Source organism: Pinus tabuliformis, chromosome 6, assembly GCF_031772625.1.
Source record: "Pinus tabuliformis cultivar Carrire ecotype Pingquan chromosome 6, CPIR1, whole genome shotgun sequence".
NCBI lineage: Eukaryota > Viridiplantae > Streptophyta > Pinopsida > Pinales > Pinaceae > Pinus > Pinus tabuliformis.
Window position 1 is genome coordinate 337,178,589 of NC_142292.1, and position 15,146 is coordinate 337,193,734.

Sequence of the window (15,146 nt, forward strand, 5' to 3'; positions counted from 1 at the left end):
ACCTTCAACGGGTCGCGCACCATTCTGCTACCCGAAATCACTGCGATTTTGCTCCTTTTGCCAATCACTCTCTCAAACCACTCTTTCAATCGTTGGGATGCACAATGAGAATAAAAGGGGGGAAGTTGAACCTTTATAAACTTCATTTGAAAAGATTTCATCCATAAACCCACTTTATAAAGTTTATTTTTGACACTTTTTAAAACACTGATTTCTTGGTTTCCTTTACTCTGAATTTGACTTTTTGAGTGCTTTGCCTTGATTCTTTTTGCAGGTAGATCATCTGAGGGACTGTGGCAAGGGGACCAGGGTTATTGCTGCCTTTTTGAAGACTTTTTGGAATTTCATTCTTTTTACAAAAATTTAACATGACCTTGGCTTTAAAAACAGAGTTTTTAAATCCAAGGTTAGAAATGAACTGTACATGATGAAAATATCAAAGAAACATGTTTACAAACCTCCCTCTGGCTTGTTGGGCACTCAAGGACTTTCAAAGACATGACCTTGCTGAGACAAATGACCAAAACCCTAGACCTAGGACCTTTGACCTTAAGACAAAACAAGACAAGCTTGAAAAGCTCAATCACTGATATGACCTGATCCAGCAAAGCCAAGAGGGGTATAAATAGACCAGCTCCTCCATCAGGGTTATGGCATGCCTAACGGGATGCAAACTTTGACACTGATGAGACACCTACTAATGAAAATGCAAAGAGCTTTGATCACTGATGGAGGGCTTTCAGGACCGACACTAACAGGGAGAAAGGACCAACAATGGCACAGATGCAGAGGAAGTTGCAGTGAGGATGTAGTGTTGGGAGAAAGGACCAGCAACAACACGAATGCAGAGGGAGCTGTCGTATAGGTGCAGCAGTGGCAGTAGCAGAGTCATGGGCAGCAGTATAGGAGGTAGCAGTGCAGATGATGTCGGACAAGAAGGCCTAGCATCAGCACAAGTATCGATGCCAGATGATTAGAGTAATACTCAGTGAAGAGTATTGCTAGAGCATAGTCCTCGCTAAGAGGGAGTGTTGATTCGGGGTAGCATCGGATGTGCTCTAGCCACGAAATTTGGTGGAGAGGTTGGGGCACATAAGATCTCCAATACCCAGAAAGGGCTTGGGTAGATTCTAAACAGATCAGGAGATATTAAATAATTAATATTTTTAATGGAGTCCCTAAGTCTAAACTTAGGGAAAATAAAATATTAATGTGTATTGATATGAATCTGTGTTAGAATGGTCCAAAAGACATGGATCAAGCCAGATCTAATCTTAGCCATTGATTAGGGACTTAATCTCAGCCGTTGAGATGTCAACAAAAAAAGTATAAGAAGAGGCTTAAGAGGCACTTGGAGAACACATTGAGGGAGACCAGTCAGTTCAATTTCTGGAGCGGGGTTTGCTTTGAAATTGAACCAGTGGTCAGGAGAGCAGTCAGAAGGTAGCAACTACGGAACAGAGAGATGGTAGATTAGCACAGAAGAGGCAGACGCAGAACCAGAGGAAGCCACGCAGAGGCAGCAGAGACTGCACAGAGCCAGAAGGGCCTGCGTCATCCACGTAGACATTGCAGGTGTGATGCAAAAGCCCAAAGACGCTGCATAGAGCCTCAATAGGCTGACGCAAAGGGTTTTCAGGCTGACGCGGAGGGTTTCAGGCTGTAGCATAGGTCACTAGGGCCTACGTTGGGTTTAGAAAAGTGCTGGAAGTTTGTTTATCTGTGGGTAAGCCAGTTTGGCACACTGTTGTACAAGAAAATTGCTGAATAATAAAATCCTCCCTTGTTGCACCTGTTTTCCCACATTGGGTTTTTCTGGGGACATTAGTCCAAAATAACAGAGAATAATATTGATAGGGAAATTAGTGAGATTACCTCACACTATCACTGGAAAATTGAAATCATCACTGATCCAACCATTAAATGGACAACCCCTGGTTGCCTCTGCACAGTCTCTACGCAATCATTGCATAGGCCCCTACATCACAGCTACTGGCGTCTATGTCACTACTCCTGGTTGATCGATTTGCCTCTGAGATTTCAACTTCTGCTCTCTCGGTCTCACACCCCGGCTTCCGGTTCCAGAAATCGATCTCTCCAACAAATTTACAAATTCCCTCTGGGCTTTTGCATTGCCTCTATGTGGCCCTGCATCAGCCTCTCTAGCTCTACGTTGCCTCTGCTAGATCTCTCTCTGCCTCCTCTGTTGAGTATTCTTAGATCAGGAGAAATTTCCAACCGGAACTATCCCTGCCCCTCACTGCAAAAGATCACTTTGAATTCCTCTCCGGCCGTTGCTATGCTTCAGAGATTCTATCTTCTAATATTCACTCGATGTGTTCTCTAAGTGCCCATCGATGTCCTTCTTATAATCCTCTAGTTGAGAACCAACGACCCAAATTAGATCCTAATCAATGGCTCAGATCATTTGGACTCGATCTTCGTCTTCTTCTAGAAGTTTCACCCACATTTTAGATTAATACCCTTTAATTATTTTAATTCCCTAAGTTTAGACTTAGGTCTCCATTAAAAATAATTAATTATTTTAATAAAACTGTCTCCAGGTGGAATTTCCCAGAATGATTTATGGGTATTGGAGAATGCATGTGTCCAAGTCTCCTTACAAATTTTGAGGTTTAGAGCACATCCAATGCGACCAAAAATCAATACTCCCTCTTAGTGAGGAATGTGCTCTAGTAATGCAACTTGCTTCTCTCTAACATCTCCCTTTGCATTGTCGATGTCTGACATCTCTGCCCACCAGCTGTTGCGCAAATGCTGCATATGTGTTGTTGCTGACACTGCCACTTCCAACACTGCATCTGTACTGCAACTTCCCCTCAAATCCTGCATTCGTCCTACTGTTGGCCCTTCCACTGCCAACACTGCATCCTTCTCCAGTTGTTGTTGCTACTACAACAACAATAGAAAAGCATCCCAAATTACTGAACTGGTGTTCAACATGATGCATCAATTGTTGGAGTTCTAACTGCTGTCGGTCTCTACACTGACCCTTTGAAGCTTCTGCAATGTGCCAACTGCACTGTTGCCAAATCTGCTCTGCACTGCTCAGTCTCTGGCGCTCCTAGCCACTGCAACTGTCACTCCAACACCCTTCTGCACCAACTAACACTAGTCCATCCTGCTACTTTTGATTTGGGCTCCCGTAGCAAGGTATTGATCCAAGAGGTGGGCTCCTCAAAGATCCTGCCCATCTGCATTCCCTTCAAACTACAACTCTAAATCACCCCACCTCCCTCCTGGAGGTATGTGGGTTGTCATGGCAAACTCCTCCTCGATCTTCATGACTGCAACCTTCGAATCATGCTTCTCATCTTTGTCTTTCTTCCTGAGAGGACACTGTGTTGCATAGTGACTGAATTCACCACACCTTAAGCATTTAATCTTCGAAATACCTTTCTTCTCCTTCCGTTGCTCTTGCTACCTCTTGGATGTGAGGGTTGCATTTTCTTCCTCCTCCTTGGGCTTCGACCCACTATCGCTGCTTCCGTCAAGTTTACACTTGACCAAGTCTCTCCTCAACTCCTCTTCCTTAAGAGTTGCCCATGTTCCATCCCAGTCTGGCAAAGTCGCCCTGCCAAGGATGCTCTGGACAAAAAGTTACCACTCCTCAAAAACTGAATTCAAGGCCAGTCTTACCATCTCGGAATCTTGAGGTGTTGAGACCACAGCTGCCAGCGCGTCTCGGGTCTCCTGAAGCTTAGTGAGGAACAGATCAATGTGTTCCCCCTTCTGCATCTGCATAGATCTCATCTTCTGCTCCAAGTACATCCTCCATTGCTCGAAAGATCCCTGATATAGTGTAGACAAAGCATCCGACATTTCCTTGGCAGTCCCTCTGTCAGCGATGTGATAGACTACATGATCCTTCACTCCGTCGAGGATCAGTCTCTTTGTCTTTGCCATTTATCCTTTGTACCTTTTGAATTGACCTGGATCTGCAGGTACAACTACCACGTTGTCGATGTATGTTTTGAGAAAATGCTCATCCAGAAGGCATCACATCCTTGCCTTCCAAATCACATAGTTGGATGCCCCATCCAACTTATCCTGGTCTCTCAATCCACTGGTTGCCATCTCTACCAAACGAAAATGTTGAATGACCTCCTCTCTCCTGTTGTTGCTTAGAAAATGAGAATTCCAATTCCCTAGCTAGGAATTCTCTGAGGAAGAAACTCCCTCAAGTGTCTCTTCTTCCTTTTAACGTCTTCCTGCCCAGCAACTGCCTACAGAAAACTACGGTCAAACCAAAAACCCCTCTTCGTTGAAGCTTTTGATGTGCTGCTCCCTCTGCCACTGACGGATTTCGATTTGAAAATCCTACCTCTCTGTCAACTTAGAGAGAGATTTACCACGAAAATTTTGCCCTCCTGGCTTGAACTGCACAGTCCCTCTGGGGATTCGAATTGCTGCCTTTGCAGGAATTTTGAACTCCCTTCTTCCTTCAACACTAGGCTCTTCTGACATTGCTCTATTGTTTCACCTGGAGCTTTAATACCATGTGAAAATTTGGAAGCCCCAAATTTCTACTGCATTAACTGATTATGTTTCTTCTATTTGTTAATTACTGAACAAAATTATTTATTGTTTCCTACAATAAACACTGAAACTAATACACTGCATCCTTCACCATTTAAATAAAATGCGGAAATAAGAAACTAAACAAGAAAGAAATACACAACACATCTACACAGTTGTTTTTGGACAAGTGTCCCCAGAAAAACCCAATGTGGGAAAACCTATGCAGCAACTGAGGGTTTTATTATTATGCAAAAGTTTTCTGAATACAATCTCTGGATGCCTTGTTGGCTATCCAATACAGAGAATAATACTGACAGAGAGATCAGTGGGATTACCTCACACTGTCACTGGAAATCCTGGTTGATACAGCGATTGAATGGATAGCCCCTGGTTGCCTCTGCACAGTCTCTACAAAATCACTGCGTAGGCCCTACATCATAGCTACTGGGGTCTACATCACTGCTCTCGGCTGATCGATTTGCCTCTGAGATTTCGACTTATGCCCTCCTAAATTCACACCCCAGCTTCCAGCGCTAGAAATCGATCTCTCCAGCAAATTTACGGATTCCCTCTAGGCTTTTGCGGTTCCTCTGTGTGGCCCTGCATCAACCTCCTTGGCTCTGCATTGCCTCAGCTGGATCTCTCTTTGCCTCGGCTAAGTATTCCCAAATCAGGAAAAATCTCCAACCAGAACTATCCATGCCCCTCACTGCAAAAGATCACTTCGAATTCCTCTCTGGCAGTTGCTCTTCTTCAGAAATTCTATCTTTTGGTCTTCACTCGATGTGTTCTCCAACTACCCATCAATGTCCTTATAATCCTCCAGTTGAAAAACAACGGCCCAAATTAGATCCTAATCAATGGCTCAAATCATTTGGAATCGATCTCCATCTGCTTCTATAAGTTTCACCCACAGTTTAGATTAATACCCTTTAATTATTTTAATTCCCTAAGTTTAGACTTAGGCCTCCATTAAAAATAATTAATTATTTTAATAAAATTTTCTCCGGGTGTAATTTCCCAAAACAATTTCTGGGAATTGGAGAATGCATGTGTTCAAACCTCCTTGCAAATTGTGAGGCTTAGAGCACATCCAATGGTACCAGAAATCAACAAAATGACCTTTAAATAGTGATCAAAAGAGCCCGAATTGGTGTGTCTATTCATTGCAGTGTTGATAATATCGATATCGGGAAAATATCGGCGAGGGTCCAGAAAATATCTTATCGGCAATCTTGGCGAAAATATCAGAAAAATATCGGCAAATATCGGCAAGCATAAAAAATGCATAATATATTCATTTTTTTTCAGATTTCTAAACATATAAAGCAATAACAACATGAACTAAACACATTGGCACATAAATATGAAGAAGGCACTGATATATATGATGTCTAATAGAAATGATACATCAAACTTCAAAGGCGATACCGAATCCTGCTGATCCCTGATAATTGTCCAATCAAGGACTCAAACAAAATAACATCACATATCTTGCTGATCCTTGATAGTGATAATTTTCCAATCAAGGACTCAAACAAAATAAGTTCACATATATAAAACTTTAAAAGTATTTCATCATCATGAGTTATAAACTTATATGTAGCAAAAGTTGCAAAACAAATAAAACTAGCAGCTATCTATCTGAGACCATTGGCCTCTCCCTAGCAGCTTTCTTTCTGTCTTGTTCAGCGATTGCTTCACGAGCTTTTTGTGTAACCTCTGCACTAGAAACCATACAAGGCATTACATCTGCATCATATGCAGAGAGTCTAGCCAGATGGTATTTCAATCGTGTAACCCCTCCTGACATCTTGGTCCCACACAATTTGCATGATATATATGCTTGATTTGCCCCACCAACAGCCTCCCCATACTCCCAAAATGGGTCCAAGGCTTTTGGCATATTTGACATTTGTAGTGAACTAATTCAAACCTAGGGCACAAAAAAAACAAAAAATTGACGTTAAACCCCCCAACACAAAATGAAAAAATAATAAGTAATAACCACCTCATTCAAAAAAAATTACTACATTATTTGCATTTTGCAATGTGAATGAAAAATGGCAATAAGACGGTGCATAAGAAAGTTGAAAAAAAAAAAATGGAGAAAACCCTTGCATTGGTTCATGGGCATGAAATCATAGCAAATGGAAAAAAACAAAGAAACAAAATGTTGGTAGGCAAAGATGCAAGCAAGCATAACCCTAAATCTATGAAAAAATCATTAACATAAGGGTTTTTAAGAACATAACTGTTAATGGAAGAAATGAAGTTTGTCTCACTATTCTTCAATCTTTGATCCACAAAAAAATCTTAATTGGTGGTGATAATCGTTGTTTGATCCTCAAACCCTCCTTAACAAGCACCACAAAACTCTTTCCGTTCCTTCTCCAATGCTCAGAAACAGAAATGAAGAAAAAAAACCAATTTTTCCTTTTTGTAGCCGCGGAAAAACACGCCCGGCAATATTTTATATCGTCACGCGATATTTTGCCGAAATATCGCGATATTTTCGGGAGCAGAAAATATCGCAATATTTTCTCGGCGATATTTCGGCTCGCCGAAAATATCGCAATATTTACGCTATTCGGCGATATTTCGCCAATATTATCTACACTGATTCATTGAACTGACTTGTACTTTTGGGGCTGGCTGACTTGATCTATTGGAGGGAAAATAAATTAAATTTTGAACTTTAAATATTCTAATTCTCTCTTTTGAAGCTGACTTGAAATCCACATTTATATTTATCATTTCATATATATATTTGGAGGGTTAAAACTTTAATTATGAAGACTGGCCATAGCTAAAAAAATTCAACATAGGAAAAGTCTAAAAAGATGAGGAAAACTCAGAAATAAAGGCCATAAAACACTTAATCGAGGGGTACAACATCAGGCTTTCCCAATTGTGTATTATATTTTGTACTATTACTAGCTTTTATTTATCAAAAATGTGTGTACATTATAATATCATATGGTAAATGCAAATGCAAGAATACAGGGTCGACAATGCTACTCAGAAACCATTGAAAATATACCAATTAATACTCTACCTTCAGATTCAGGGCCTACAATGCAAAAGATCAAAGCTACTTAAACTTATACTTGGTAGTTTTCCATTTGGACAGTCATTGTTATCAGCATTAGCAATCCAATAAGATGCATATTATTTTAATAAAGCCCAATTGTAAGGACTTGAGTTCCACATTTAGACAACAGTCCTTAGTGGATTCTTCCTCCATAGCTGAATAAGATATGTCATATCCAAAATGTCTTCTTCCCAACCATATGAAAATGATATGGCTCATGAAGTTTGACTATTTGTTTTACTGTTGTACATCATCCACCTCAAGAAATTGATATGCTCTCTATTTCGTAGATATCTCCAAATCATCACTGTAGTGGGGAGTTTTTTAAATATGCTGCTCTTTTCTTGCAAGGTTTTTGGCTTAGATTTTCAAAATAAGACCAAAATTATATCGGAATGTTCAGTGTATTACTCATAATTCTGGGTTTGAAGGTGCACACCTTTATCCATCTACAATATAGGATACTTCCAAGGTAAAAAATAAAAGATCCATCTATCATCTAATGGATATTCATTCAAACGGTAATAAATTTGAAAAGACATGCCTTTTTTCTGTGCACACAGAAGAAAACTAAGATATTACACATGTTCAATCAAGGCAACCAGGATAAAGTTAGTGAACGAACCAGAAGTTGCTCAAGCCTCCTTGTCACAAAGAGATGCACCTGCAATTGCAATAAAAGTTTAGCAGAAAATCACTTTGACTGAATTTATTCATAATCAATTTCTAGAGGTTGTGATGGTATTGAATTATTGCACATAAAATCAGTTTCTCACATCAGTTATGACGGAAGGTGAGATATGTAATGGCTGGACATCTGCTGCTATTTGTATGGCCATGTTCAGATCCACATTTTTTTTATTTTCTACTAACACTTGCACCTGCATAGCTTTGAAACTGAGTGTTGTCAAGTCACAAACAAATAAGACATGCTTAATATTAACAGTTCATTAGAATTTTGCTTACAAGCCCATGTGAAAGCCTCCGCAGACCAAATGGATCACTAGTTGCAGAAGGTTGACAACCTACTGCAAATAGACCAACCAAACTATCCAGCCTGTGACATACAGATAAATTATTCATTAGATAAATGACAGTAGTAGCATTTTACACAAACTTCTAAAAAGTGCACTATGAGAGGGAAACACAAGATAATGGGCAGTATCATTCCAAATACATATTTAATCAGCGGTATCTTGGCTGAGTAACAAGAAACAATTGTGGCTCTATCGTCAATGGAAGCAAATTACATTGCAACAGCAATTGCAAGTTGTGAGGCTATCTGGTGGAGAAGAATTCTGGCTGCTATGCAGGTATACCAGGACAAGGCAGTATGTGATTCAGTGACAATGCAGTAGCCTGGAAATGCCCTTGGACAAAATGTCATATAAAGTGTCCAGATAAACAAAAGGGAGTGTCCCAAGACCAATCACACTACCTCTCAATTCTATGTATGTTCCTGTCAACTAAAGGGAGTATGTCATTCAGTGACAATGCTGTAGCCTGGAAATGCCCTTGGACAAAATATCATCCAAAGTGTCCAGATAAACAAAAGGGAGTGTCCCATCACCAATCACACTACCTCTCAATTCTATGCATGTTCCTGTCAACCAAAGGGAGTCTCCCTAAGGGTTTGAAGCTTAATTTTATTTTCTTGGGAAAAAGTGCTCCAAACTTACAATAAACTTCACTGTCACCTTCAAATCTGCAACTAATCTCTTCTGTAATATTCCTAATTAGCCATGGCTAATTGGAATATTTGATTTTGCTCAATTTTGCCTTCTATAGTTATTTATAAATAAAAAGGTACGGAAAGGGGGACATAACTCACTTTTTGAATAAAGTTACTCCCTAGTAGCACAACGTTGTAACTTAAAAGGGGAGCCAAGGGGGCCAAAGGACCACATAGAGAAGGGGGCCCACGTAGACACTTGGAGGGACTGTGCAGATGGAGAAGGAGCATGTGGCAAGAGAGAGGCTACGTTGGAGGAGGTGGGCCTTAGGGTTTTGAGAGAGGCCAACGCTATAAAGGAGAGAGGAACCTCCTCATTTGGGTATTGGATTATGTTGCATTTGAGCTAGTCACTTCAACTTAGAGCACGCTGGCTATTTAGCCTGTTTGCAGCACTGTTTAGTGCATCGAGTGTCTCCGTTCGGAGATCTCACCCTTAGCCCCGGGGGACTTCGAGTGCCTGCTCGGGCAAGGTAGTTTCATCAGTATTTTGCAAGAGGAGCGATCTCTAGAGTTGAGGAGGAACTGAGCATTCTGATGACTGCGCAGTCTTGAGAGGGGAGGACGTAGTCTCTTTTGGTAGGAGCTCCAGATTGGGTTTATGTGGAGGATTTGAGCTTGGAGATTGAGCAAGGGATCAGCCCTTGCATATTGGAGGATTTTGGCAGAGTCTCGGGTAGAGTTTTGGAGGATTCTCTTCAGGGGCAGCGCAGAGCCTTGACGGATAGCGTAGATCCTCAAGGGGGTGATTTTCGGGGGTCAGCTATTTTAGAAAATCTTTCTAGTCTTTTCTGGGTTTATTGAGCGGAGGTTGATTCTAGAGTTTCAGCATTTTCTGAGGGGGGGAACAACCTCAAATCCTCACTTGATTCCAGCAGTAGCAGCAGCACAGCAGTTCTCCGGCAGCTTGGACGCAGTTTAGAGAGAGGCCATTTCCTTACCATTCTGAGTGTATTTCTTCACTTGCCTCGTGCAAGTCGAGGTGCTATCTTTCTGATCACCTCTTGTACTCTTTCCATTACTCAGTATAATAAAATGGCTTCGCATTTCTCTCTGCATCTCTCGAGTATCTACTTATATCCCATGTATACATTATTGTATGTTGCACTACTGTTATTTTTTTTCATCTCTTTGAGCTCCTCGACTACTTATACCACTTGCGTGTTTTTCTCCTATACTCTTAGACAGAGTCTGGAAAGGGCCAGGTAGCCTCGAGATCTCGTCCTCTTTTTGGAGGCGACATATCTGGTAAACGCCCTCCCAGCCCATCTCTGGCTGGAGTTTGCTTGTGATTGAGGGATACCCTTGATAAGGGATATTACAGTGGTATCCGAGCATAGATTTGGCTTAGCCTGTGGAGTTAGCAGTCTATGACACTGAGGGAGAAGCCCTACATCTATTACAAAGGTAGGAAATACAGAGATATTGAGCATAGGTTGGAGAACACCTATGGAGAGGGAGACTGTGTTCGGGTGGTGGACACAGAACAAGAGGAGCCTGTGGTGAACACAAAACAGGAGGAGCCTGTGGTGGACGCAGAGAAAGAGGATCCGATGGCAAATGAGGACGAAAAGAGATTTGCGGACATGCTCCTCAAATTAGTGTAGGATCTGTCGAGGCAGATCGAGGTGATGGGGCAGAGATTCACGACGGTGGAGGCTAGATAGCGTGAGAACCCACAGGTTTTCCTGGTTGGTGAGGGATCGGGTACATCCCAACATTTGGCAGAGCAGGATGCCACTCAGCGTGCTACTACTCAGCAGATGGCCTCACATGCCCCTACACGGTCTACCATGCCCACTTTCCTAGGAGCAGACATGAGGGCCGGAGCCCAGCAGGAGGCAAAGCCTGGTCATATGGGCGATTATTTTGCAGAGTACCAGGCCTATGGGCAGGAGTTTAGGGATTCTCTCTCATTCAAAGACTTTGTTCAGCTCCAGCGGGATAGTAGACCTCGCAACCATCAGAGAGGATACCGGCATTATCATGATGGAGACACCCACTGCACAGCTAGTAGATTCCACTTGCCTACGTTTGATGGCTCATCAAACAGTTCGGCAAAGTCTTGGGTGGAGAAGCTGGACATCTACTTCCAGCTTAACCAGATGTCAGAGACAGAGGCCATCAAGGTGGCGACATTACATTTGGATGGTGAGGCCCAGGACTGGTGGTTCCATGGGATGGTTACACTCAGACACTCCACAGTGACGACATATGCCGAGTTCACCAGGAGATTGATAGAGAGGTTTGACTAGAGGGATCCGGAACAACACTTTGTTGAGCTGACGAGGCTCAAATAGACCGGGAACCCAGAGACCTGCATTGCAGACTTCTTGAGGGTTTCAGTGATGGTGCCAAAACTATCCGTGGCACGGAGGATCTACATGTTTGTTGAGGGGTTAGCAGAGCCACTTCGAGGTCTAGTCAGATCCACTAGACCAGCCACACTCCAGGATGCTATTAGTAGGACCCGGGACTTACAGGATGCCTTACCCAGGACTCGGACATCTCACCCCCAGAAACAGGTTTTCCAGCCTAAGGGGAAGGATGTGAGGATTCCGCCTCCAAAGGGGAATCCAGGACAAGCACAGATTGATGATGATGCCAGGAGGGAGCTGAAGAAGAAGCAGTTGTGCTTTACCTATCAGGAGCCGTGGGCATCGGGACATAGATGTGCTGCTGGCAAAGCACATTTTATTGAGGTCTCTTCCGAGAGTAGCGGGGAAGAGGATGAGGAGGATGATGTGGAGGCAGGAGATAGTCATGTCGCGCAGGATCCTTTGCCACCTCCACCACCACCAGCAGGTGGTGCAGCTTTTGCACCTACCAGAGGGGCCCTTGCAGCATTGTGAGGAGTTCCCAAGTATTTGACGCTGCGCGTACGGGGGACAGTACGTGGCCAGCGAGTATCAGTCTTGGTTGACAGTGGGGCAACCCACAACTTCATCAACACACAGATGGTTGAGCGAAGAGGTATACAGATAAAGAGCTTCGATGGCTTTTCAGTTTTGGTCCCAGGAGATCAGAGCATGGTGTGTGCTCGTTATGTCCCAGAGCTATCAGTGACGATGGGCACCTACGCACTGACTGACCACTTTTTCGTGGTCAATATTCCGGACACCAACATGATACTAGGTGTTCAGTGGCTTATCACTCTAGGGAAGGTCACGACAGATTGGAAGGCCATAGAGATGGAGTGGGATGATGAGAAGAAAGGGAGGCATGAGAAGATACGGGGACAGCAAACATATCTGCCTCAAACTGTTTCGGCTCATCGGATGGAGGCAGTCTTCCGGAAGGGAGACGTAGAGTGGGCAATGGAGCTGCATGCATTAGAGGCAGGGACTACAAGGCAGATGATGCACCTAGAGATACAGTCCATCCTTGAGTAGTATGCCGCAGTGTTTGGGGAGATTCCGCCGGGACAGCCACCAGACCGGGGGTTTGAGCACACCATTGAGCTTGAGCAGGGCATACAGGCAATGATTACTACTTCTTATAGGCATCCCAAGGCCTATCGGGATGAGATTGAGCGGGCCATTTAGGAGTTGTTGGCTCTTGGGCACATTTGGCCGAGCACGAGTCCTTTTGCTTCTTCCGTGGTGTTGGTGAAGAAGAAGGACGGCACATTGAGGATGTGCATTGACTACGGGGCCCTGAACAGGTACCCCATACCTAGGATCGATGAGTTGATGGATGAGTTGAGAGGAGCACAGTTCTTCTCAAAGATTGATTTGAGATCTGGGTACCATCAGATTCGCGTGAGGGAGTAGGAAATTCCCAAGACCGCCTTCAGGTGTCACTACGGGCACTTTGAGTTTTTGGTGATGCCCTTCGGGCTAACCAATGCCCCAGCTACATTCTAGTCCTGTATGAATCACATCTTCCGCAATCACTTAAGGAAGTTTGTGTTGGTGTTCTTTGATGATATTCTCATTTACAGCAGGACTTGGGAGGAGCATCTCCAGCACATTAAGACAGTGTTGCGCATCTTGGAGGAGCAGCAGTTCTATGCCAAGCTCTCCAAGTGTGAGTTTGGGTTGATGGAGATGTTGTACTTGGGACACATCATAGGGGTGGATGGAGTGAGAGTCCACGAGGAGAAGATCAGGGCCATCAAAGATTGACCGGAGCCGAGGAACGTGACAGAACTTCAGGGATTCATTAGCATTTGTACTTACTACCGGAAGTTCGTCAAGAGTTTCTCACAGCTTGCTGCACCTCTGACAGATCTGACGAGGAAGGGGGCATTTAGTTGGTCGGATACAGTGTAGCGAGCCTTTGACAGGCTCAAGGAGGTTATGAGAAGCTGCCCAATGCTTGCATTGCCGGATTTTTCGCAACCATTTGTTTTGGAGTGTGATGCGTCGGGAGAGGGGATTTGCACAGTGTTGATGCAGGGAGGTCACCCTATAGCCTTTGAGAGCCGGAAGCTCCTTCCGCATGAGAGGTTGTATTCCATATACGACAAGGAGATGTTGGCCATTATGCATGCATTGGCCAAATTCCAGTAGTATTTAATGGGTAACAGGTTCAGGGTGAGGACTGATCACAACAGCCTCAGGTTCTTTTTGGAGCAGAAACAGCTACAAGAGAGGCAGCAGAAGTGGATTAGTAAGATCCAAGCGTATGACTTTGACATTGAGTATGTCAAGGGTAAGAACAACATGGTAGCAGATGCCCTTTCACGTAGACCAGCCACGTTGTCTCTTATGAGCTTGGACACAGACTGGAGGGCTCGACTCTTAGTAGAGTACTCCAAGGACAGATTTGCATGTGAGGTTCTGGATGGGCAGGTGGCGGATGACAGGTACAGGGTAGTCGATGAGATCATCTACTATAAGGACCAGATCTTCTTGACTAAGGGATCTCAGCTCAAGAAGAAGATACTTTAGGCATCACATGATTCACCATTGGCCGGCTATCAGGGGTTTATCATAACCTATAGGGCCATTAGAGAGAGGTTCTCATGGAAGGGCCTCAAGGAGGACGTACTCCAGCATATCCGAGAGTTCGATATTTGCCAAAGGAACAAGGAGGAGATGAGCCATCTCGCAGGATTATTGCAGCCTCTTCCCATTCCGGAGGGGAAATTGGAGTGTATTTCGATGGACTTCATCACAGGGTTGCCCATGGTGCAGGGCAAGGATTGTATCTTTGTCGTCGTTATTCGACTAATAAAGTACGCACAATTTTTCGCCATATCCGCACACTACACAGCAGGGCAGGTGGTCGAGTTGTTCTTCAGAGAAGTCTTCAGGCTACATGGTCTTCCTAAGACCATCATCAATGACAGGGACAGTCGTTTCATGGGCGGGTTTTGGCAGGAGCTTTTCTGGTTGGTGGGGACAGCGTTGACACCGAGTACCAGTTAGCACCCACAAACGGACAGGAAAGCAGAGATAGTTAACAAGTGGGTGGAGGGATACTTGCGTAACTATGTCAGTGGGCAGCAGCGAGCATGGCTGAAGTGGCTGCATCTGGGAGAGTACTACTACAACACTACACATCACATGTCCATTGTATGTCACCATTCTATCCTTTGCATGGATATCATCCTTTATCTTTTGCTGACGTGATGTTTGGTGCTAGCAAGGCTCCGAGAGCCAAGATTTGGATCCAAGAGAGTCAGGATATCCTCCAAGCTCTCAAGGATAATATGGCTACAACGCAGAACCAGCAGAAGTTGTATGCTGACAGGAGTCGGGTGGAGAGACAGTTTGAGGTAGGCGACTTGGTATACCTATGATCACAGCCATACCGACAGTCGTCACTAAA

At 43.7% G+C, this 15,146-nt stretch overlaps 1 protein-coding gene across 8 annotated transcripts in view; it reads right to left on the reverse strand.

The window, feature by feature from the left end:
* The window catches only part of EDD1 (glycine-tRNA ligase), a 508,476-nt gene that overhangs the window by 124,803 nt on the left and 368,527 nt on the right, over positions 1-15,146 (reverse strand). For 7 of the 8 annotated variants that reach the window (XM_089415669.1, XM_089415674.1, XM_089415666.1 and 4 more), the window contains 3 exons: positions 8,603-8,693; positions 8,413-8,517; positions 8,262-8,300 (listed from right to left, as the gene is read on the reverse strand). In XM_089415669.1, coding sequence (XP_089271795.1) covers positions 8,262-8,300; positions 8,413-8,517; positions 8,603-8,693 — 235 coding nt within the window. Of the gene's footprint in view, positions 1-8,261; positions 8,301-8,412; positions 8,526-8,602; positions 8,694-15,146 lie in introns of those variants that run through there. The other variant, XR_016256845.1, reaches the window with a different exon arrangement.